At 47.0% G+C, this 25,960-nt stretch overlaps 1 protein-coding gene across 5 annotated transcripts in view; it reads left to right on the forward strand.

Moving 5' to 3' along the window:
• The window catches only part of Dis3l2 (DIS3 like 3'-5' exoribonuclease 2), a 309,815-nt gene that overhangs the window by 261,376 nt on the left and 22,479 nt on the right, over positions 1–25,960 (forward strand). For all 5 annotated transcript variants that reach the window (XM_051190714.1, XM_051190718.1, XM_051190717.1 and 2 more), the window contains one exon: positions 20,028–20,107. In XM_051190714.1, coding sequence (XP_051046671.1) covers positions 20,028–20,107 — 80 coding nt within the window. The remainder of the gene's footprint in view (positions 1–20,027; positions 20,108–25,960) is intronic.

The following is a 25,960-nucleotide window of genomic DNA, read 5'->3' on the forward strand; positions in this document are numbered from 1 at the left end:
GGGAAGGATGTGCGGCTAATGTCTGATAGAAATCTGTGAAATGACCACCCTCAGCCAAGCTAAGTAGAGGCCTGCCATCTTCATCCATGGGAAAGTACACTGCCGCAAAAGCATTCGGAAGGCCCTGATAAAGCAGTGTCAATCACTGCTCACCAGACAGGAAGTGATGGGGTTCAGAGTGTGAGCATGGTGGAACATTAACAGGGCAGGCAGAAGATCCCAGTCCCACTCAGGGAGGGCCAGTGATGGGAAACAGTTTGGGAATGGCTTCTCTGAACAGATCTGGGCAGATCAGTGCCGTGGTTTGCTGTGTTGTAGAATGTGCTGACCTCTGCCGTGGCTGTCACAGGAGAGGCATAACCAGCTGATCTTTGAGGACCTCGTTGGGCACAGACATTCTTGATTTCAGTGCGGAAGCTGTTTGGTTTCAGAGCCCCATCTCTGGTAGCTCTGTAGAGAGCCAACTGGAAAGGTTCAAGATAGGCATCACACGAGGCATTTAGAAAGTTGCAGAGGTCGTCAGACACCAGACCACGCCTGACAGGAGGGAACAGGTGAGAGTCTGCAGAGATGCCATCAGGGTACTCTCCTACCTGCACAGCAGGGGCATGTGGTGCTGCCAGGAGAGGCCACCTGCCCAGAGAGGACAAGCAGGCATCCATTGGGTGATGGGGACGGGAAGGCTTTCTGGCTCGTCTCTATTTCTGTTGCTGTTCCAGTGAAAGGAACATCATCCCTGAAGGCTCTGTACTTCCCTCCCCTGCTAGGCTAGCAAGCAACACAAAATCCAGATGAGGCCACTGTGAGCTGTCCAGGTACTCTGGAGTGGAGCAAAGCAAGACACACTCTGTACAAGAATACCTCACCCCCTGCAGTGAGCACAGTTGTTTACTGTGGGGCTGGGAACACCAGCAGCCCTTGGTCTTGGCCTGCTCCCCTCCCTCTCTACCTCCTTCTCACTCACTCTTCCCAGCTGAGTCTTTCTCGCTTGTTAGAGGGGGGGGGGAGTGAATTCACTCCAGTCCTTTTGAAACCCAAACGTGTCAGTGATCGATGAGGCTGTATTCTCTAACTTCAAAGGAGGAAAAGCAAGGACAGTGAATACTGGCCAGGGGAGTTGAAAAGTCCCAGGGAGCAGGAGACACAGAAGTGACCCTGCCGTCATGAGGAGCGCCCCCAGCCCACCCCTGCTGGTGCCACGCAGAAGCACAGACAATGCCACTTTCAGTAAATCATGACGGACCCTGAATGCCCAGTTTTGTCCTGTTTTCAATGGGCTGTGGGCATATTGCTCAAGATATAGTCAGCCATTTGTGCTGGGTTCCCAGCTACTCAAAGGCTCAACACTGAGTGCTCTCTCAACTATATAATGGAGTCTTTGCATATGTGATTTGGGTGGAGGGTTTTTCCCCCCCAAGATTTCCATAGCTAATCATAGTAGAGGTGACCTCAAGTGTAGTGCAAACCATTGTCCCTCTTCACCCCTGCAGCCTTTGAGTTATGCTGAGCTTTAGGGGTATCCAGGCAGCACCTAATTCAATCAGTCATCTGACCCCTGCCCTCTTTGATATTGGCCACTCCTCTAAGCTCAGTAGCTACCAGGGGCCTCCCACAAGCATGACCGCTCAAGGGCCTTACAGTGAGTAGAGAGTGCCCAGCACTTCCTCCGGCCTCATCCCCACCCCCACCCTGAATGTAAGCCCAGGGAAACCAGTGATGCTGGGCCACTTGTTCTCACAAGGCTGCACTTGTGAGATGCCTATGTGAAGCACCCCGTAGAGGACCCCAGACTGGAGTCTTGGGAATACTGGGAAAGAAAAACCTGGGGTCATTTAAGGGCTGGTGTGGTCATTTCCTTAATCATCTGTGACTGGCAAGGGCCTTGTTTTCAGCAAAGCTCGGAAGCTCCCTTGGCCCTTGATCAATCATAACAAACAGCTAGCGTTTATTGAGAGCCTTCCATTTGCCAAGCTTTCCCATGCTACCTTCCTTCACCCCCAAGCCCCATACCCATTTTTACAGATGGGGAAAGCAAGGCTCGAGGTTGAGGAATTGTCAGAAAGCTCAGACTGGGCAGGACTACAAGAACATAGTCTGCCACTATTCCTTTCTCTACTGGATGTGGGTGCCATGGTTTTATAGTCTACGAATTTTACAAATGGATTAAATCCTCAATTAAGGACGACTTTGAAAGGTTAATGTGCTATGTGAGTGTATTTATAAAACATTCTTGAAATGACGAAATTCCAGAGAAGACCAAGTACGTAGATGCTGGGTATTAGAGCTAATGGGGCCAAGAGGGAGGCCCATGTCCCTGAACCATCTGTGTCTGAGTGGCAGTAGCAGCTACAAGCATCCAGCCATGTGTGCAAAATGGCCCAGAGCTGAACACATTGTGCCAACATCAGTTTCCTGGGCTATAACCATGTAAGATGTAACCTTTGGTGGAAATTGGTTGATAGACCCCTTTTTGTTTCTATTAACTCTTATGTACCTCATAATAAAAGTGCTACTTAATCCCATTGTGTGGGACACCAGTACTACCACCTGGGAAATGGCCAGGTCTCAGATCAGGGGTCACATTCTGCCAAAGTAGTCCACACCATGCAGCTGAACATAATCTAGCAGAGAGACCGGGTTTTAATGCCAATCAGATGTGAGCTGAGACTTTATTTCCCCTTTTTTAATGGGAAAGTACTAAACTAGGGGTCACTCCAACCCCAGTGCTAGTTGAGGACCCAGAGAAAGTTTCTCAAATTCTGTGACCTTCTCAGTCCCTAGCTGTCAGGTGGCTATGTTATCTACACACCTGTCTCACACCTGTCTCAGGACGCCATTAAGAGAAGCCAGTAGGAGCCAGTGTGATTGAACAGCAGACAAATCTGACAACCTGAGTTTGATCTCTGGGACCTAGATGGTAGCTAGAACTGACTCCCGAAAATTGTCCTCTGACATCCACAACATATGCTGTGGAATATGTACCTGAATATACACACACAAAATAAAATAAAAAATTTTAATGTAAACAAAAAAGTTAAAAACTTTCAGAGAAAGAGAGAATCTAGCAGGAACACACCCTGCCAAACATTTTTTAAAAGATTTTTTTTTTTAAGTTTATATTAGCTAGGCGTGGTGGCTCATGCTTTTAATCCTAGCACTTGGGAGGCAGAAGCAGGTGGATCTGAATTTAAGGTCATCCTGGTCTACAAAGCAAGTTCCAGGATAGCCAGGGCTATTATTACACAGAGAAACCCCGTCTCAAGAAAGGAAGGAAGGGAGGGAAGGAGGGAGGGAGGAAGAAAGGAAGGAAAAGAGAGAGAACAAAGGAAAAAGAGAGAGAAAAAGGACAAAGGAGAAAGTTCATGTGCATGTATGTATGTATGTGTGTTTATGTGTAAATCACTTGTATTAAGGTGCCCACGAGGCCAGAAAAGGGTGTGAGATCTCCTGGAGCTGGGGTTACAGGTGATTGTGATCTGCCTGACACGAGTGTTGGGAACTAAACTTGGGTCTTCTGGAAGAACAGCAAATTCTCTTAACCTCTAAGCCTTTTTACCAGCCTCAACCCTACCACATTCAGCACAGAAAGATAAGTTGCACTCTGTCTTGACCATGTGTGTTGCCATCATGAGTATCTGTCTAGTCCCATGTCTAATCTTCATGATGTAATCAGACAACCCAACAGATAGCCAGGCAGCAGTAAGTCTTCTTTTTCATTTTTTATTTTTTTTCTGGAGTTGGTGATTTATTTTTTCATTGTTACTCACTACTAAAATTTGGGCTGGCAATAGTGATAATCTGATAGGTATAAATCAGATGGTCTCTCTATATTTGCTTCCTTTCTATTGCTATGACAAAACACTGTGACCAAGACAACTTAAGAGTTTAATGGGACTAATGGTTTCAGAGGGCTAGAGTCGGTGATGATGGAGCGAAGGCATAGCTTAGCATCATGAGCAGCTGAGAGCTCACATTTTGATCCACAGCAGGAGGGGAGAAAAGAGTGCACACTGGGAATAGGGTCGGTCTTTTGAAGCCTCAAAGCTTGGCCCCAGTGACACACCTCCTCCAACAGGCCACACCTCTCAGTCCTCCTCAAATTATTCCATTAACTTAGAACCAGCTACTCAAAATGTATGAGTCTGTTGGGGTTCTCTTTCAAATCACTACATTATCTGAGCCCACTAAAAGGCTTGGTGTTTGCTGTCACCTGGAGTCTCTCCCGTCACATCTTTCAGAACTTAGGGTAAGCCTATTCCATGTAGGCTCCTCTACCAGATCTGTCTCTGAGCTCCCATAGTCTAGAGTCATGTGACTGAGTCCTCTCTGCCAGCCTTTTTTCTGAACTTCACAATTCCTACACAGTGCCCAGTGCCACAGAAAATGCGTACTTAGACACACAAGTCCCCAGCCCATTTCTTCAGAGATACTAGTAGTTCCTGTGTTAATCTTAGTGTTGATTGTTTTCTGTCTTGATTAAGTCAGTGTGTTGACCAACTGACTAACATTTCTTATTGCAGCCTTTTGTATCCTGGAGAGTGAGATCTTCTGGGCTCCAGTTCTGGTCTCCTTACTGGTTATCTGTGTGACCAAGCCCTGATAGCTGCAAGGGAAAGGTAGAGCCAGCATGCCTGTGTCTCTCACTCCCACACAGATGGACTTACCTACCCTCAGCCCCACCCCAATCTCCACTTTGTATGGTTCTTTTAACAGGGTACGTGAGGATGCCCTTTCTTAAGCAACCCCAGACAGACTCTGACAGCTGCTGGGCCAGTGTGTTTAGCCATCGTGGGGCTACATGTCCTAAGGGAGTGGGAGGAGGCCCCTTTGCAGTGATCCTCAACAAGGCAGACATCTGAGTGCTGTATCTAGAGAAGGAGAGATTGTAACATGGGCTCTTACATATGGGAGGAAATAGCAAGTGAGAAATACAAATTGTAGAGCCAGGTGGGTTTGGGTCTTTTTACCAGTTGGCCAAGTGCTGCTTACTTTAAGTAGGCAAGTTACCTTACCTCCCTTAGCATCCTTCCAGACTCTGTTAAACAGAGGCAATGGTAACTGGGCATGGCACCGTCTTGGCATTATTACAGCTGCACAAGGAGCCTATGGCTCCTGCTTCTCCTTTCAGGGCCCCACCTGGTCTTGTTTAAAGTTTTTATTTAGTATAATCTTTGTGGAGCTTACCCAAGGTAATCAGTTAGGACTTCTGTATCAGAACTTAGGCTGGTTGGGACAGGATGACAGCTGTGTGGATACACAGTGGCGACACATTCCAGCTGAAGGATGAATGAGAAGAGTTGAACGGAACTGTATTCTTGCATTTGTACTGTATAAGCCAACCCAGGCCATGTGCTAGCAGGTCATTGTGGCCTCTTCCCTGCTCAGGCACCAATTAATGGACAAGTTGTTTCTGGAGCCAAGGTCCTGGCTGGGCTGCCGCCATAGCAAGGCACATCTGCCAACCCTGCAGGACCGTCTTAAGTTATTGGTTTGGGGATTTGAGGAAATGGTGAAGGTTTATGTGGCTGTTTGGTTGGTTGGTTGGTTAGTTTATTAGTATTTTTGTTGTTGCTTTTTGAAACAAGGTCTCACTAGGCTGCCTTCAAACTCTCTGTACTCTTGCTTCAGCCTCCAGAGTGCCAGGGTGACAGGCATGTACCATCATCGCTGGTAGAAGCTTTGAATAGTATAACTCAGCTAGAGGTATATCGTGCTGTCATAGGCTGATGGTCACCAAGAGACCAGCCCTAGAGACCAGTCACCAAGAGAGAAGATTGGGGCTACCGTGTGACAGAGGAGCCTGTGTCACCCTGGCCACTTGTACAGTAGTGCAAGTGTTGCAAGACCCCAGTAAAGTTTGACGCCTAGGGCTCCCTGCCCCATCCCCCAGGAGGCCTACAGGGAAGCAGTTTTCCTGATACTGCTCAAGTTTGAAACACTGAACCTGGGCAGGGCTATGGTGGCTCATGCCTTTCATACCAATACTCAGAAGGCAGAGGCAGGTGAATCTCTAGAGGTTAAAAGTTGTCTGTTTGTTCTAGGCCAGCCAGGGCTACATAGAGAGACCTTGTCTAAAAAAGAAAAATTGGACTAAACCCTACAGTTGTAGGACTTGCTCAGATTTCAGTGATTTCTTTTGGACTGATCTCAATTAGCTTGTTCCACTGTCTCCCGTTTGTCATGTGTAGCTCAGCACATTAGCAGCGCTGTCCTCAGGCCTTACCACTACAGGGCTACCATTGTGGATAGGCTGTATAGCCGTTTACCTGGTGGTTTTCCTCATGTATTTTCACAACAACCTCAGAAGTAAGTGCTGTCATTATCTCCTGCCATTCTTCACAGTCAGAAAAAAATGAGTTACAAAGTGGTAACAGAACATAAGGTTACATAACTATTAGGAAGTAAGGTTGGGATTCAAAGCTGAAGAAGCCATGCCCTTTCTTCTGTTCTAAATAGCCTTCTCAAGTTGTAAGGCCTGGGCACGACAAGGAAGATAGAAGCAGACGTGTAAAGCCTTTGGAATGCTACAGAGAGAGAGACTGCCGGGAGGATCAAGACGAGCATAGAAAGTTAGGCTCACTCTGCTACCTGGATTCTAGCTTTGGGAGCCCCACAGAGACCATGTACTACAATATGGAGTTAGAGGGAACACACATTTCTGCTTAACAGGGTGGCCCCTAAGAGGATTGTGAATGTGTTAACATTCAGTAGTATAAATACTGTCTTTTCAAATTTCATCCTTACTTTCTTTGTGTGCATGTGTATGTATGAGTGGGTATTCACATGTTACAGCACACATGTGGAGATCAAAGAGAAGGTTATGGAAGCCAGTTCTCTCCTTCTACCATGCACATCCTGGGATCAAGCTAAGGTTATCAGGCCTGGCACAGGAGCCTTCACCCATGAAGCCTTCTTACTGGTCTCTGTATTCAGTTTCTTAGAGGGCAACGTTAGCAACTTGGCAAGGCAAGTAGAATGTCTTTATTTCCTTACTGGATCCTGGTTCTTGCTGTTATCCTTCCTGAACCTCTTAAATTTTGTATAGTGTTTGCATTTCATCTAAGCTGTAAAGTACCTTTAATGTCTTTAGATTTCTCAACACCCATGTGTTCCCTGGTGTTCACTATAGGTAGGACAGCATCTCCTACATAATGCTGTTCTATAAAGAAGTAGGCACAGATGAATGTTAATGACTTTGGATAAGAAGAGCAACTTCAGGTAACTTCCACCTCCTAGATATCCTGGGTGGTTCTGAGCCTTCTGGGAGGGAGGAAGCCGGTTAGCCTAGAATGAAGCCATGAGCCCTGACAACTGCTCTTCCTTATGTAAGACAGCCTTAGGCATAGAGCGTTTCACTGCCACTCATTCCTCATTAGCACATCTCAAAGGGTGCATTCTGATTCCTCCAGAAGTGCCAAGCTTCTCTCCCAACGGATATAGCGGGACTACTTATAGACACCTTCCTCTAGAAGGCCTAAAAAAGAGTCCATATTCCTCCAGGAAACAAGCCTCAGGACAGCCATAGGAGAACTGAACTCCATGGTATAGGTGAAACATCTAAGGTCCCAGAGCCCACCTCCACCCAGACTTGGAGAGAAAGCAGGCAGGCCAAAGCTGCTGGCTCTCGGCTTGGCTTACATAACTCCTGACTCCTCAAGTCCCTGGAAACTGAGGCCAATTCCCTGGAAGATCACTCTGTTCTCTCCTGTTTTTTCAAGAAGAGAGCCAGCCTGATCACTGGCTCTGAAGACTGTGTGAGAATGTCCTGTTTCCTTCTTCCACTAACTGAGTGCCTGCCATCATGGCAGCTGTTTAGTCAGGTTCTGCATGAACCTTCCTGGATCTCATAGCTCTGTGTATGTTTGGTTTGTATTTTAAAGACCTTCACTTTATCTTACATGTAATCTCCTGTTTCCAAAAGGAAGCTAAGGACTTACAACCAAGAAAATAAGCAAGGAAGTGAGCACACTAGGAAGACATGAAGTGAGAAACAGGGAAAGGAGGCAGAAGGGACGTGAGCTCCCTGATGTGTGTGCTCACAGAGGAGGCATAGGGCATTTCATTGCAGTACCCCAAAAGGCAGAAGCAGTCCTCCCTCAGGGGCTTGAGGGGGAGGGTAATAAGATGAATTTTTTTAAATAACAAACTTCACTGAAAGTTGAAAGATGTCTAACCTAGTACTAAAAGCAGCTTCCTACACAAAGCTTGATGTGAGGGTCATTAAATACCCTTGCAGCAATGAATAAGGATTTTATAGGTTATGCTTAAGGTAAACTTGGTGAGAATGGAGGAGTAGGACTAATACACCCTCAAGGAAGGCCATGCTTTCTGGGACACGTTAGCTTTCCTGGAGCCTTAGTGTGTTACAGGTGTGGCCCAGATGGAAGAGTGCTTGTACACAAAGTGCAAAAGCGCACACGTGCTGGGCTCATTCCTCTGTGCCACATAGACTGAGCATGGTGCATGCTTGTCATCCCGGCACTCAGGAGGTAAATGCAGAAGGCTTGTAAGTGCAAGATAGACCAACCACAGCTATATACACAGTTCAGGGCTATCCTGGGATACCTGAGACCCCGTCTATAAATAAATGAATAAATAAATACATAAATAAACACACATAATTTTTATGCAGCTATTTTGAAGTGGGGGATCTGATAGGAACTCCACTGTTCAGTGCAAGAGCACAAGGCTTAGAGTAGCTAGGCACATACAGAATAGGAACATCTATGAACCAAGACCTGGGTACAGTATCTTTCTCATGCATTCAGAGGACCCACGTATCACCTGCACAGTCAACATTGGCACCTGCCTACGGGAGTAGATCTGGCAACATTGGTGCCCAGGCAGTGGCTGATCTGAAGCCCTGGCTGCAGTAGGAAACAGTTCTTTCTGGTTTGCCTATTTTGAATATCTGGTCAAATGGCTACAGCCTCCTCATCTGGCTCCATGTTGTGTATGCAGACTTGCTCATCAGACCTTGTATTTGCTGTGTTTCCTGGTTGAGAACTGGAAAGGCAAACACAGGGCCCCCAGGCTGTTAATCTGCAAGGAAGGAAAACAATTCTCTTCTGAGAACACAGGTCTCACCAGTGATGGAGGCAGAAGGCCACTTGGGACAGTGGTAAGGCAGAGCCCTCCTGTCAGGTCTCACTGTGGTGATAAAGAAGTGACCCTCAGAAGAGAAGGCAACCAGCTGCCCAGGTAGGCAGGACAACCACTGCCATGACCGGTTTGTTGGCTTGTTCCTCCTACATGAGCAGCCTTCCCTGAGGACAAACCTTACTCTAAGACAGACATGGCTTCTTCTAAGCAAGTCAAACCTCAACATCGAAGAATCCTTGTCTTGTCGGTTTTAGTCTTAACAAGAATAGAACAAGCTTCTGGAACAAGACACAGTGGAGTCAGGAGAAGTGGCCTTAAGTGAAAACACAGCTGTGGGGTTGACAGACTGCACTGCAGGGAGGCGTCATCCAGTGGGAGCGGCCAGCCTCGCTATAGACTTTCCAACACTAATGAATTGGGAACTCCATGCTGAACAGGGTTTAGTTTGAGGGTTCCTGTGCCAGAAGATGGATGTATTTTTCTTGAAAGACCAAGGTGCCAGAACTCTTCATGATTACGTTACTGGAGCGAGGTCCTTTTTTGTGGTTTGTGAAGTTGAGCGTCAGGACTGCAGGATTCTCTTGCTCTTTCTTACTCTTAATTTTTCCAGGTCAGAACCAGAGCTTGGAGCAGGGAAGAAAATCCTGCTGAATGAGCAAGTTCTTTCTTAAAAAGCTCTTCAAGTCCAAAAAGACTTCAGTGGACTTAGGAGGAAGAAATTTAATACATTGCCATAGAATCGCTGTTAACCAAGCTAAAGCAAAGCCCACAGCATCTTTGTCTTATGAAAGAAAGCAAAGAGGAGATGGAAAAAAGAAATAATGCTTAGGAAATCCAAACCAAACAATGGAGACTAACGAAGGAAAACTAAAGATCACTTCAAAGAATGTGAAGATTCCCTCCTAATAAGATTTTTCAATTTCAAAACCTAAGCTTCAGGTGGGAGGGACTTTCCTGTTCTTTTCAAATATTCCATAAATGGCATTCCCCAAATGTTGGCCCTGTGTAGGATTGGCCACCTTCCACTTAAGGAGCAGCTAGATACCCTGCAAGACCCAGAAACCGTGGGGAGCATCGACCATGGGCAACTGAGAGGCTTCCCAGACTGCTCCTGACCGGAGCTTGAACCTGGGTCCTAGCAGCTAGCAAACTGAAGCAAGCTCAGCCTCCAGGAGAACCCAAGGTGGGCTGAACTAGAGCAGTCCTAGACAGAAAACTACTGCTCAACTTTCACCACTGACCTCTGTCTGAACATTCCTGTGAGGGAACCCTGATTGCTCTTCCGAATCCCCTGCTCAGACTACATCCACTCCGTCTTGCTAGGGTTGCACGTACCGTCAGGGCCCAAGCAGAAGCTCGGTGCCCAGGAGAGGTTATCTTGCAGCTATTGTGGACAAGACAGGGAATTCCTTGATTTTTTTTTTTAATATTTATTCATCTTTGTGAATGTGTATGTACGCTCACGCTGTGTACAAAGGTACCAATGAAATGATGCACGTGTGGAGACGAGAGAACAAGCTGTGGGAGTCAGTTCCATCCTTTCACCATGTGGGTCCCCAGGACCGAAACCGGGGTGGAGGGGGGGAAACCCCCCAACCCCCCCAGCCCCCACCCAACCCACACGAATCTTCAACTTTTGCCTAAGGTCAACCTAGTAGTTTAAAAAATACCAGAAGTTTCAGCTTCTATCTTCCTTAGGTGATGAGTTTTAAGATCCAGCTGCCTAGTTGGGTCATTTGGGCAGGACAGCTGTGCACCTGAGCTTTGAAAGACTGACCTGCTCACTGGCCCAGGGGACACCTGGCATACACACTGACCACCCACCCCTTCCTGTCCCATCCCATCATCTTCTGTTGGTCAACCTCAGAATGTGATTGGATCCTCTCAGTTGACCTGGCTAGGATCCAGAGTAAGGCTATTACCTTTTACTAGTTATAGCAAACACCTCCATGCCCTCCTAACAAGGATCAGTGTACTCACTCATTCATATTGAACTTTGAACCTGTAGGCACCTACATATCTGTGGACATGCCTAATGGGTTGGCTTTTCTGAGAAATGTCACCGTCTTGGGTAAATTTCAGAGCTTCATACAGGACTGACCCCACCCTGTCCCGACCCTACCTCCTCTGCTTAGCCTTGGACATTCATTCTTTCCCTAATGTTTTACTAAAATTTCCTGCCAAAGCAATGGAATCTGAAACCCTAAAGGAAGCCCCATGTTTCCTCTGCCAATTAGTCTTGTGGCTCCCTTGTAGTCATCAACTGGGATAGTACCCTGCTGGTCTCTCTTGCCACTCCACTTCAAGCCCGAGACACTCACCCGGGTGCACCCCACTTTTTGGAATCTGGCCCCGCGGCCCCCACGCCCCAGCCTGCCCCTGGCCAGATGACTTGCCTACTCCCATCACAAAGCCAAGAGAGTCAAGGGTCCTATCACAAGAATATGTTCTGCTGCCCACAGCCTGCTCTCCTGTGTGGTCTCAGCCTGTTTCTGGAAATAAAGACTCTTTCATTATTTATCTCCCTCCCTCCTTCGCTTTGAGGCAAGGTCTCTCTAATTGAGAGCACTAGAACTCATCATGTTGACCAGGCTGGCCTCAAATTCAGAGTTCTGCCTGCCTCTTTCCTGCATGCTGGGATTAAAGGTGTTCGCTACCACAGTCAGCAGCTCTTCCATTTTCTACACAAAGGCTTTCTTGGCTATTGTCGGGGTCATAGTTCTTGCCTCCTACAAGGCTCCTTTCAAAGCCTCCTTCCTATGGCAGAGGCCTAGAGAGCAGCCTTGTAAATGCCTAGAGGCCTTCACCTCTTTCCCCCTACTCAGTACCAAGGTAGAAAATGTCCCCCAAGGAGGCCCATTCCCTGCGAGAGGACTGACCAGCAGTTAGTGCTTCTGTTCATGTAACAGCTGCTTCCGGAGTGGCTGCCATTCTTACAGGCTGACTTCCCACTGAGTCAGTTCCTGCAGGACATTATCATGGGCCCCAGGCTGTGAGCAATGGCAGCAACTAGGCCTTGTTAGGTCCTGGCTAAGCTTGCTGTGGGAGGCATCCAGGAAGCACTGTTCCTCTTCAGGGTATTAAGAAGATAGGAGCACTTCCTTGCTTTCCAGGGATTTGGCCCTTAGTTTCAGTAGAGCTGGTCTTTGTTGAGCATCTCTGCTTGGATCTCCTCTGCTGTAGGTCTTCTTCCCTCCTTTCCTTGGGAATTCCTCTGCTTGTTCTCTGGCTGGGAGGTACTGGTGCAGCTGTACTGGCCTTTATGCTCAGTGTATACACTCTCCTAGCTGTGGGCCTCAGCTGGGTCACACATCCCTTCTTGACCATATTCCTAGGACAAGACATTATTGTTATTGGCCTCCCTTAGTACTGTCGGGTCTAGAGTGCCTCTAGAGATAGGTTCTGCTTTCCCATGGAGCCCCTGGATGGGCATCTCATTACAAAGAAGGAAATGCCTACCAGTACTGCCTCTGTGTCTGCTACAAGGATCAGTGTGCTCATTCATTCATATTGAACGTTACACCTGTAGACACCTACACGCCTGTAGGCACCTACACACCTGTAGACATGCCTAATGGCTTGGCTTCTCTGAGAAACAGCATGTCATCCTGGGGTGAATTTCAGAGCTTCATTGAGGACTGCCCCCACCCTGTCCCATCTCTGCCTCTCCACTCTTGGCTTTTCTTTAATTACCTGCCCATCTCTAAGGTCACACACAGTCTGCCATCTGACCATAGCTCTTGATCCTCCCACCTCTCCAGAGTGCACAAGCACCTAGAAAGCCAGTGCATCCCAGTGCTTTGCAATGTAGTATAGACCTCAGTTCTGCTGCTTACTGGCCAATATGGGTCTAATATCTACCAAATCTCTCAAACACAGGGTAGTGTGAGAATTTAATAAGCTCACATGAAAGATGTTTAGAACAGATGTACTTAATAAATATTAGCTTCATACATAACATCTGTCACTCAGACCTTCTGTTTTCTTTCATTTGGGCTTCGTTTTTCTTTCATGTCTGTCAGCTCTAAGTCCCCTGGTCTATCTGTGTCCATCTGTTGACATATCATATTGCCCTCCCTTGCCCATTATTCATCTCTTAAACTTTCTGGAAGATCCAGGTTTGAACCAAATTGGCTTTCTTCAGATGGATGCCAAGGTTGCAGGGGGTTGCTCGTTAATCCCAGCTCCTAAGTGCTCCCCAGCAGTCCTCATGCTTGACCCCATCCAGGTCTTTTATCTAGTCCTCCAAAGAAGAAGCTTCAACCTTCATCCTCCCTCAGACTTGCAGTCCTCACGCCAATCTCGCCATTGCTTGCAGATAAGTCGGCTTCCTACTTCTCAGGGGGGGGAAACAAAAACAGAAACCATACTGGAGTGTTCCAACTCCCCCTTGCCGGGTCTACAGATCTGACTGCATCCCTTCTCACCCTTTCTGTCTTCTGCAGTAGAGAAGGGGTCTTCATTATGCGTTGGACCCCAGTCCCTGGTGATCTCAGAAACAAGCAGCCTTTACTTCCGTCGCTTTTGCGTAGTCACTTCTACTTAAAAAGGCGTGGCTCTCAGATGTACTCCCTTCGTTCCCTCATTGGGCTGTCCCGCTGCATTTCCTCTCACCTCCTCCCTACACCTGTTTGAAGGGCCACTTACACACATTCCCTTGCCTTCTCACGGATCAGTCTATCTCTTAACCCTCTGGCCCCCTACTTCCCCCAGATCCTGCTCTTCCCAGATTCAGTGGGGTCCCTGTTTAGGATGCACGTTCCTCTCCTACGTGGCCTTTTAGACAGGTGTAACTAACTGGCTTGACTGTTCCTTCCTCGAGGCATTTCCTCTTAGCTCCTTTAAAACGTAAATCAAAACCCACAGCCACTCTTTCTCAGTCTCTGCCCCTGGTGTTTCCCAGGACTCCACTAAGACTCTCTTCTTTCCACACACCCTGTCAAGACAGTCTCACTTTCTGCACTGAGTTGCCATCTTGCTGATGAAGCCTGCAGATGTAGTACCACCAGGAAACCTCAGGACCACATATCCAGCAGCCTTCTGACCACCCCCACCAAAAACAAATAAATCAGCAACTCCGAATGGGACCCAAACTCTTCTCCCAAACCAACCACCCCTCATTACCTGGGGCTGGGTGGGTAGACACACCATCTGCCCCACTGTCTGAGGCAGAGAATCTTCAACAGTGTCTGTGACACCTCCATTCCCTCTGTGTATCCAGACCAACAAAGTCCCATGGCACTGGCAACAGGGCTAAGAGAAGAGCTTGGATTCGGGTTTTCTGTTTGTTTGTTTGTTTGTTTTATTTTTATTTTACATATCTATCCCAGTTCCCTCTCCCTCCCTTCCTTTTTTCCTCCCTCTTTCCCATCATAGGCACCCCGACCATCCTCCCCCCCCCTCCCTCCCCACTTCACATGTAGGGTACCGCCATCCAGGAGGGGTCATCCAAATCTGTCAAGTCATCTGAAGCAGGGACCAGGACTTCTCTCCTGTCTCTAGGTCAAGGGAGTATCCCTCCATGGGGGATGTGCCCGCAAGGTCCTTTTGTGCACCAGGGATCCATCCTGGCTCCACTGTCTGGGGTCCCTTAGACTGCCCAGGCCTTCTAGCTGAGACCCATGTTCAGGGGGTCTGAGTCAGTCCCATGCTGGATCCCCAGCTATCAGTCTGGGGGCCCATTAGCTCCTCCTTGTTCAGGTCAGCTGTCTCTATGTGTTTCTGCAGCATGGCCTTGTCCTCCCTCTCTGCATCTGGATTCTAGTTCGGCTCAGTGTTTAGTTGTAGGTGTTTGCTTCTGTTTGCAACAGGTACTAGATGAAGGCTCCATAATGGTGGATAAGGTAGTTGTTGATCTCATTATCAGGGAAGGGCATTTATGGTAGACTTTCCACTGTTGCTCAAATTGTTAGTTGGGGTCAGTCTTGTAGGCCTCTGGACATTTCTTTAGGTTCAGTTTTCTCTTCAATCCTATAATGGCTCCCTCTTTTATGTTCTTTCTCTCTCCCCCCCCCTCCTGTCTTCTATTCTTCCCCTGACTCAATCTTCCTAGTCCCACGTGCTTTCCTCTCCTCCCTTCTCTTTCTCCTACTTCTCTCTCCCCTCACTGCTCCCCCCCCCCACACTTCCCCTGTGCTCTGGAGAACTTGTCCCTTCCCCCTTCTGTGAGGGACTTTATATGAATCTCTTATAATCCACCTTGTATCCTAGTTCCTCTGGCAGTGTGAATTATAGGCTGGTGATCCTTTGCTCTAGGTCTAAAATCCGTATATGAGAAACCATCCTGAATGAGGTAACCCAGTCATAAAAAGAGGGATATGGTATGTACTCGCTCATATATGGATTTGGGTTTGAAACTGGTTCTGTTGTGCTGTGGACAGATTACTTAATGTTTTGTTTGTGTGTGTCTATGTGTGTGCACATGTGTGTGTTTGTATATAGAAGCCAAAGGACGACCCCAGGAGTAGTTCCTCAGGTGTTATCCACTCTTCTACTTTATTTTGTGTCTCTCACAACCCTGGGATTCAAGTAAGCTAGACTGGCTGGCTATCAAATCCCAGGGATCTGCTTGTCTCTGCCTTCCCAACACTATTACAGAGATGCTCACAGGTGCACATTATGCCTGGCTTTTAAAACTCAAGTCCGTCTGCTTGTAAGGCAAGTACTTTACCAACTAAGTTATCTCCTTAGCCCCTCTCAAGCTAGCTCCATAGCCACACACCCCACTCCCTCGACAAGATCTCAGTGTGTTGCCCAGACTGTCCACACTGTGACCCTCCTGTCTCAGAATCCTGAGTGCTAAGACTATAGACATTTATCACATAACCTAGCTAATTCTTAATCTTTCTCAGCCCCAAGTTCCTCATTTATTAAAAAGGAGTTATGACAGCGAATTCAATTGGCTGTCATCAGAATAAGGGAAAGCCTTCACTGGGCTGCATTCGATAAATATGAGTACCCTGTTCAATAGCTGAGTGACCCTCTGTCCCCTCCCTCCCAACACTGTGACTTGTCTTATTGTTAGATTGCTGTTTGTATAGTTCCCTGACCTTGGAGCACCTCCTAAGATCGCATTTACTAATGTTTTCATGACAGAGGACCATAGTGCCTATTAATTCCTCCATCTGTTTGTTTTGTTTTTCCACCTTTGGGGCTAGGAGTACATTACATGGTTTGATGTGTCTTTGAGTAAGCTGTTTCTGGATGCCTCCATCCCCGCAACCCTGCCTGAGGCCCAGGCCTCATTCTTTAGCCTGTCATGTTGCCTTGCTCAAAGCCTTTCCCCTGCAGCCTGGCTCTCATGCCAGCCCGTCTCTGCCTGATGACACCTGCTGTGGTTTCCCTCTCTGACCGTATGAATTTCTCATACTCTTGCATGCGGCTTGCCTGATCAGCTTAGCCCTACTGCCTCCCCAAAGCTACCTGATATCTCAGTCCTTCCTGACCCTGTTCCCCTTCCATGGTAACGGCAGAGGTTGGGGGTGGTTGAGCAGCAGGATAGTACAGTTCTTGGTGTACCTGTAGGATAGACAGAGACCTTCAGCAAAAACCCTGGGAAGCAGGAAAGACACAAAACAAGATTGGAACGTGCTAGTCTTTACTCAAAATCAAAGTAGCACTACCTTGTCATGAAGAGCCCGGGAAATGCAGATAAAGCGAAGATTCCAGGGAACCTTCCACCATGGTATTTTCACTTGTTTCTCCCAACCCTTTGTGGACACAGCCTTTGCAGTTTGCATGCTATGCAGTCAAATGTGTTGCCTGCATTATCTACCCATCCCAAATTTCCCAAGTTGGTGAGAATTCTCCAAAGCAGATCCACGACCATCTGCTCTCCCATATGGAATGTAGTGGGGCCTGTCATTGTCCCCACCCCTGCCACCATTGCTGGTCTGTTAGAATCAATGCAGTAGTAATACTGAAGCAAAAGGTTTCGTAATGAAACCTTTCCCCTACGTTTCTAATCAAATTTCCAAGCCACAAATCCACTGCTTAAAATATTGAGGTAAAAGATAGAAATATTTCTAAGAGTGTAGACTGTTTTGTTTTGGTTTGTTTGTTTTCATTTTTGCTGTTTAATAGACAATACAGTGTCCTCAATAGAAAGAGGTGAGTGGAGCAAAAGGGCAAAGGTTATAGCTGTGATTAGTATATTATTGTTGTAATTGATTTGCTGTGCAGTGGGTTGTTTCGGTTTGTTTGAGGAAGTTTCTTTTTTACACCGAATCTGAGTAGGTAGCCCAGGATGGCCTTGAACTTTGGTCCTTTTGCCTCAGCATCCCATGTGCTAGAATTAAAGGCAAGTACAGCCATACCTATTTTTAACATTTTCCTTGTTTTTAGTGTTTTTATATACATACATACGTAATGTACTTTGATCATAGCCAACCTGCATCCCTGTGTCTTATCCCCTTTCCCTGCCACTTCTCTCATGCCTCTCAACTTAGGTTCTGTGTCTCAGACAAAATGTATTTGTCTCTCTAGGTTTTATTTTTCATTTAATATCCATTTCCATTTTCCATATATGCGTATGCACAGGTGGGTTTATGTGTAGATGGGTGCGGATGCTTGGGATGTGGAGGCTTGGGAATCATGCTCATTGCTTTTCCACTTGGTTCTTTGAGGCATCAAACACAGCACTCACTGGGATGGCTAGTCTTTCGAGCCAGCTTGCTCTGCAGATCCTTGTCTCTCCTTCCCAGGGTTAGAATTATAGCCTTTATGTGTGTTCTAGGGATCCAACTCTGGTCCTCACATTTAAGCAACGAGTGCTTTTAATCACTGGGCAGCCTCCCCAGCCCTCATTCTTTTTTATTGCTGAATGAACTCCACTGTGTGTATGCTGCACATTTTCTTTCTTTATTTAAAAATGTATTTAACTTTATATAATGTGCATTGGTGTGAAGGTGTCAGATCCCCTGAAGGTGAAGTTACAGGCAGTTGTGAGCTGTTCTGTGGGTGCTGGGAATTAAGACCAGGTCCCCTGGAAGAACAGTCAACGATCTTCTTAATCATCGGGCCATCTCCCTAGTCCCATGTACACATTTTCTTTATCACTCATCTCCGGGTGGGCTGGTTCTGTGGTCCTGCTGTGAGGAGACTGCTGCAGTACAGATGAATGCACGGATGTCTGTTGTGCTGGCTTTGACTGCTGTAGGCGTGTACCCAGAGGTGGGAGGACTGGACTGGGGAGGGAGGGGCGGTCCTTCCTTTCCTAGGTTTTTGTTTGGTTGTTTGGTTGTTTGTTTGGTTGGTTGGCTGGGTTTGGTTTTGTTTCGTGGTTTTTGTTGTTGTTTTGTTTTTTGAGGCTCCTCCACACTGATTTCCATAGTGGCTGAACTAAATTATTTTTTTATTTAACTGAAATAGAGGCCTGGTTAGAGCCAAGGTATACTCTGAAGGAAAAGCATACCTCTGATTCCAGTGAAGCTCCTGCTTTGTGGTGGTAAAGAAGAATTTGTTTCTGGTTTGAATGTTCATCCGGGTCAGTAAGAGGACAGACCATTCCCAATAGTGTGTTTTGCTCTGAGGGAGAGAGAAATTGTCCAGTGTCTGATGGTGCAGATCATTAGCTGTGCTAACAGCCTACAGGGAGAATCATAACAGTGTATACCCTAATATGTAGTTAATGTAACTGCATTGTCCCTGGTGGATTAAACGCCCAGGGAATTTGTGAGGATGGTAATTGGCTCCACATTTGGAAATGCTAAAGCTGCCTGAGCCCCAGGCTCCAGCAAGACAGACAGTAAAGCTGCCTGAGCTCTGTGAAGTTCTGTATTCACCTGAGGCCTGCTTGCCAGAGTCCTGAAAGGAACCAGGGTTCCTCCTGTTCCTCTCTTTGTCTTCAGAAATGGGGTCTCCGAGACAACCTGTCCCTAACCAGATTTTGACCTCTTCCCTCCCAGCCATGTAATATTTACCTACTTGATTATTCAAGTCAGACCCTTGAACCTTGTTTCTCCTTTCTGTCACAATGTTCATCAGCACACTCTGTTGATTCTGTCTCTAAAACTTACTGCCATTTAGATCTCAAAGTGTCCATTTCTCTCCATCTTGCCTACCCAGCCTCCAGTCCTGACTCCCATTCCCTCAGCCTCAGTAACAGCTCTGTGTGGGCTCCCATTTCTCTCCTCTTCCTGCAGAGAGCAGAGACACCAGTCAGACACCAGTGTTTTCCCAAACAGAACTATGGTGACATCATCCACCCCTTTCTTAGAACACATCAGGAGCCTTCCTTTGCTATTAAGACAAAGGTCAAGGAGTCCAGTAGAGCCAAGAATGTCCTGAGTATTTTGCTGGGCTTTTCCCACCAACAGTGTCAACACCCACTGTGGTCCTTGTGTCTGTTGGACCCAGCTTTACCAGCCATCCTTCAGTTTCTGCAGCTCCTGCCCCAGGACCTTTTTTATACATGCTGCGTCTTCTGCCCAGGACAGTTCTTTGCTCCCCTCATTGTGGTCTAGTCACCCCTCCATCCCACAGCCCTATTCTGTCTAGGTCAGCTCATTTGAGTTCCTAGAAAAATGCTAAGTTGTATTTTGTCCCCCATAAAGTTTCCAAGATCTATCTCCAGTTCAAACTTCTACACATACCTGGACATTCCTTAGTCTAGAGGTCTGATTGCTGTCTACTCCTAGTGATGGACTGTGGGCTCACAAAGGTGACTTCATCTTTATGGTGGCCCTGTGTCCTCTGCTAGCTCAGTGGCAGGCACAAAAGGTGTTTCGTGGATACTGGTTACATGCCCAATGCAAAAGATGGTCCTGGTGACAGTACTTGCTGATGGCAGAGTTCCTGTGAGGTGTGGGCTCTTCTAGGATAAGAGGCTGAAGTTCTCCACAACACATTCACTGAAGGACACTGATTGTGATTTCTCCATTCCATTGAGCCAAACTTACTTGTTTTTCTTTTCTCTATTTGTTTAGTTGAAGCTTGCTTTTACTCTGGACCATGAGACTGGAATGCCTCAAGGATGTCACGTCTATGAGTACCGAGACAGCAACAAGTAAGCCACCCACTCGATGGGAAACACCACCTGAACATGCCAAGTGTCTGTGGCAGGCTTTCCAGCTCAGGCTTCCCTTCCAGAGGGCGCTCAAACTTTTTGCTACTGTATGAGAAAATGTCTGACACACACACACACACACACACAATATTTCCCCCATAAATTCTCTTTTGCCTTTAAATATAAATAGAAAAGAACTTGTACAGGGGGCTGGGGCAGTGACTCAAAGTGCTTACTGTGAAAGTGTGAGGACCTAAGTTTGAACCCCCAGAACCCACATAAATCCAAGTTCAGTAGCACAGGCCTGTAACTTCAGTAACCCTGTGGTGAGAGTGGATGGAGAGAGAAGAGAATCCTCAAAGTTCACAGGCCAGCCTGGTGTACAGAGAGCCCACTGTCACACAAGGTGCAAGGTGAGAGCCAACACCAAAGTTGTCCTCTGACCTCAACATTTGCTCCGTGGCACACACTCATGGACATTTACACACCGAGCACACATCATACATGTACATGCATGTACACATCAAACACACATGTATGGAGATAAAACATGTGAGAGAAATCGCCATTGGTAAGAAGTGTGTTTGGAAACAAGCCTTCCTTTTCAGGCTCCCCTCCACCCCATGCTAATCCCTTGCCTGCTTATCTAATTTGGGTGTGACTTTGTTGTGGTTCTGTAGTCACTGCTCCTGTGATGATCATGTGGCTTTTATACTTGGGGGTGTCTGGGGGTATGCCCAGATGGGAAGTGGTAACCCTATTAGAAAGTGACTCTGGCATAATTTTAGAGTACCTTTTCTCTTTCTCAAAGCCCCTGACTCCCTGAGTGTGTGTTGTTAGCAAGACAGGAACAGTGATGGTGAGTGAGGCAGAGGAAATATACCATGATGATGATGATGATGACAGCTAGGAACTGGCATGTGTCATTCCTACTTGACCCTCATAACAACCTGAAGAGTGTGCTTTTATTTTTATTACCATGCACTGCAGAAGCCGGGGCCTAGGGAACTCTGCCAGCTCACTCCAAGTAACTTGCATACACTGTCAACTTTAACATGTTTATACTGGGAAAAGGCTAGGTGGAAGACAGTTGTTACCACTCTGAAAAAGCATACTCAGTAGTGAGTAAGCCCAGCCTGGACTTAAGGACAGTGTGCTCTAGTATCATTGTGTAACTATCCAAACTATGTAATCTTACCCAGTTAAAAGAATAAGTATCTGCCAGCAGAGCCATCCATTACCTCCCAGAAGTAAAGACCATGTCTTCCTCAAACCCTCACTGCTCAGATCTGAGTAGAAGATAGGTTAGTGGGTACCTTGTGACTGTATCTGCACTCAGATTGCCTTCCAGGTGTCATTGCTATGTCTTTATCTTTTGGCAAATGCTGTAGTTGCTTTTGTATAACCCAGTTCCCACCTCATGAATCATAGGAAAGGTCAGCCAGGCATCCTCATTGCCACCATTTCCTCTATGGAATGGTGCTACATCTAGAAGGCATTCCCAGTGCTTCTAACCGCCATTGTGTTCAAAATACCATCTTGGTTTCTTACCATGGTTAGGTGAGCAGCAAAGCCAATCTGGGATTCTCTGGAGTCATGGACAGGATGGGAAATCTGAGCAGACTACTGGGTGACTGGGCAAGCTTCCTTTGGGAGTAAGATACATAAGCCATAAACAGTATAACATACCATTGTTCCACATTGCCCTCCATGCCTTGCTCCTGCTGATTATCAGTAGATGACATCCCGGCATACAGGCCGTACCAGCAGAAAAGTTTTTTTAAACCCAATTTGAGCCCAACTCTCTGCTCTTTGGAAAAGTAGTTGCAAAGTTCTTATTTAGAGCGTAAAAACGGAATTTCTGTTCTGCCCAGTCTTGAAACCATTCAGTCCCAAATAAATGCACAGAGGCTTATATTAATTATAAACTATTTGACTAATGGCTCAGGCTTCTTATTGGCTAGTTCTCTCTTAATTATTAACCCATTTCTATTAAACTATGTATTGCCACGAGGCTATGGCTTACCCATAATGCTCTGGAAATATTTGTCCTTTGGTGGCTACATGGCATCTCTCTCAGGACTCTCTGTCTTCCTCTTCCCAGCATTCCTAGTCTGGTAGCCCTGCCTATACTTCCTGCTTGGCTACTGGCCAATCAGCATTTATTCATCAGCCATTAAGAGAAATATATATTCACAGCATACAGAAGGACATCCCCCATCAGGATAGGGGTATTAGCCCTCTTTCCTTCGAGTTCATGTCTTAGAGGTACTGTGTCTAACGTTGATGACAGTTTAGGTTGACTTTGAATATGAGAAATTAGCCAAGTTCTGCATTCTGATCCGACCTGAGCACAAAGCAGAATGTCACTTAGGGGTTGTATGTGTAAGTCAGTCATGGTGTCCTGCAAAGCTTGTCCGGGGAAGCATCTGTGAAGGAAATCATACAGGAGCCATGACGTAGAAAGTAGAGCCATCAAATGCTTCAGTACTCCCTGTCCATATTGGGGTCCATTCTCAGTTGTTTCTTCAATGGACAATTGGGTGCTCTGTGCAGGGCGGTTATGCTGACCATGGGTCTTCCTCCCCAAATGCAGGATACTCACAGTATCCTTCCCAGTTCCCAGCAGAATTACCAGCTTATGGCTTGCTTGTTTTCCTAATGCCAGCATCTGTGTCTGGATTCTGAGCTGTAGCTAGCAGGATAGTGATCAGAGAAGAGGTTGACAAATGTAGTGCTGGCCTCAGTTGTGTGTAATGTTCTCTGATGAAAGAGGACTCTTCCCAACAAGTGAATTATAAAGTAAGGCATGGAGGAACCCATGAGCCTGACTGTGACTCCCCATCCTTCCCACCCAGGGCTCCACACTGTTTATGGTCAGTTTTTGCTTTTATTATCTAGAATGCCTAAGTCCAAATATAGAATAGCAACAGTTAGGAAATGAAGATATTCAGAATCCTGGTCCCCAGGAGCCCATGTAGTCCCAGCTGCATGGCATCCCTTACTGCAGTCGCTCTAGTCTGCAGAAGAGAGCCACCACTAAATGTCTTGTGTTACAAACATCTTAGGTTATATTATTTAGGTATAGCAGGGATAGACAGGGTATACTATGGGTCCCTCTGTTAGGATCTTCTGGACCTAAATAATATGTCCATTCCAACTTGGCCACTTTATGCCCTTTTCACTCCTTCCCATCTACCAAATCCCTTAACTATCATTTTCAGCCTCTTCAGGGCTACCCATAGTAAGCTGTCTTATCACTGGTATCTTTTCCAAGGTGACAAATTCTGCATTCAAGAAAACTCCCTCAAATCAATTCTTACTCATCTAGTCTTATTTCCTGGCCCCTTTATGCAGCTCCTCAATCTTGAAACTTTAGTTTTGGTATACAGTCTCTTGTCTGTAGGAGATCCCTGCACATCATCCACGCACTGTACTGGGTTTAACCCTGGCGTGTCTGAGGAGAGAGGCCTGAACATCTTCCATCCTCCCCACTGTCTGATCTAGGGAAGGATAGACCAAAGAGACTGCTATCTCTCACACTTGGCCTTCAGCCGTTTGTCACAATCCTCCATGTGCTGTTAGTCCTGAGCAGAATCACCCTGCCTTTCAGCCACCAGATAGCCTCACAGGCCCGTGCACATGCACCTTCCAGAGGTGTTCAGAGATACACCATCTTCCCAGATTGTCCCTGGTGGATTTATTTCCTTGAGTCATTGGAACAACTATTTTTCCCACAGACCCTATTCATGCCCAGGTAGTAAATGAGCTACCCACCCCCCCTTTTTTTTTTTTAAGATAGTGTCAGCTTCCTAAGTGCTGGGATTACAGATGCAATCCCAGCCTCCACCATTCTGCCTATTTCTCAGAACAACTCTAATCCAATCTAGTTGGGCTCACATCTGCCAGGAAGCAGAGACCAAGGCAGATTTATATACCACCTATAAAAAAAGCAAGCAGGAGACTGGCAGAGCAGTCACAGGCTTCTATACAAGTCTGCCACTGGGGAGAAGTCAGGGAATGCAGGGACTGGGTAGGGACTCCCACTTCAGCCAGCCTGTGGGAAGCCCCAGGGCCAATGCCCTTTAAAGGCAACCCCTTCTTTAGGGCCTGTCCTGTGTGTGGGCTCTGCACACATGGGGTGGCTGCTGCATGACTCAGGAAGTGGCACCAGGAAGAGGGCTGGGGCAGATGCAGCATCATCAGAGCTAAGCAGCCATTTCTAGGGCCGTCATCAGTGCATGCCCCATGGCAGGGCATCCAAGGAGAGCAAAGGATTCTGTATCAAGCTCCATGTTTAATTCATCCTTCCCTCTGCTTAGTTCTGCCCCTCTTCCTTGCTCCTGAATAAGCAGATGGAATATTTCCCAGCATCCCCTGTCAGGATCAGCACTTCCCAGCACTTTTGAAATGGTACTTTGTGCTGTACTTGGAGCTGTTGCAGGTTCCCCAGGCTAACTATGGTGTTACCTAAGAGCCAGTCATGACAGAGGGTGAGTAACTCCAGGCCTCCTGCAAATGCAGACACTGCCAGGTCAGAATAAAGAAGGACTTCCTTGTGAAGTCCCAGGTTAGGAGAAAGAGGAGCTAACCTTAAGAGATAGAAAGGGCTTGGGGAGCTGGAGGCAGCACAGCCTGAAACCCCAGAAGTACCCTCATGGGGACAACGGCTGCTCACAGTGCTGGAGCCTCTGTGACCCCCTCACAGCAGCTGGAGTTTGGTCTCCCCACTACCTGCCACACAGAGGGAATCCTTGGCTCTTCCTGCTTTTGCTTCCTAGAATGAGATGACAGTAGCAGCAGCAGCCAGGATACTAGGATACATTGGATACCAAAATACAGTGTTTTGTTACACTTGCTTCCCCTAACAGAAGGTGAGAAAGCATGGATGTTCCCACTTCACAGGAGACAGAACCTGTGATCCGAGAGATGTTCTGCCCAAGGTCAAGTGGTGTCTAAGAAGCAGAGCTAGCAGACAGCTTCTTGTGGGCACTGCCTCCTCCATGAGGTGCACAGCAGGCACAGGCCCACAACAGCCAGAGAACTGATGCCAAGCTGTGTGGAGATCAGGTACAGGGAAGTCAGCACGACTAGGGTAGCTGCTGCTGCCCCAGAGTTATAGAACCTTCATGTATGCACCTTCAGGGTTGCAGTCTGTACACATGTAATCTGTGCACACATGACCAAGGTATTTATCAGCGGGGTTGAGTCAGCATTCTTTTCCCAGATTTCCTGGGAGAAGCAAGACAAATGGGCTAAAGACGGGAAACCCTGTAGTTTCTTACCAGAGGTTTCCCATGCTGCCAAGCTGGTACTTGGCCCTTCAGCTGCCGCTCCCTTTCTCAGGCCAGAACTGTCCAAAGGAAGGAAACATGGGAGCCAGAAAAATGGAATGATTGTGCTGGCCACAGACCCATTAGTGCATATACACAGCGGTCCATGTCCCAGTATGCTGTAAGACATAGGCATTCCACTATGTTTTTTTTCTGTGGTGCATACTAGAAAATGAATTTGTACAGTAAACTCATTTTGTAAAACTTGCTTTGAAACCATGATCTACATAGAGAAAAGCTACAGGCCCTACACATGTAGTTCAAGGCAATTGTCTTAGTCATTGCTTTATTGCTGTGAAGAGACACCATGACCAAGGCAACTCTTATAAAAGAAAGCTTTTACAGGGGCTCACTTACAGATTCAGGGGGTGAGTCCATTATCATCATGGCAGGACACATGATGACATGTGCAGGCAGGCGTGGCCCAGGAGCAGTGGCTGAGGGCCACACCTTGATCCATAGGCACTGGGCAGAGAAAGATGCTGGGCCTGCTGCGGGCTTGTGAACCCTCAACGTCCAT

Source organism: Phodopus roborovskii, unplaced genomic scaffold, assembly GCF_943737965.1.
Source record: "Phodopus roborovskii unplaced genomic scaffold, PHOROB, whole genome shotgun sequence".
Taxonomy (NCBI): Eukaryota; Metazoa; Chordata; class Mammalia; order Rodentia; family Cricetidae; genus Phodopus; species Phodopus roborovskii.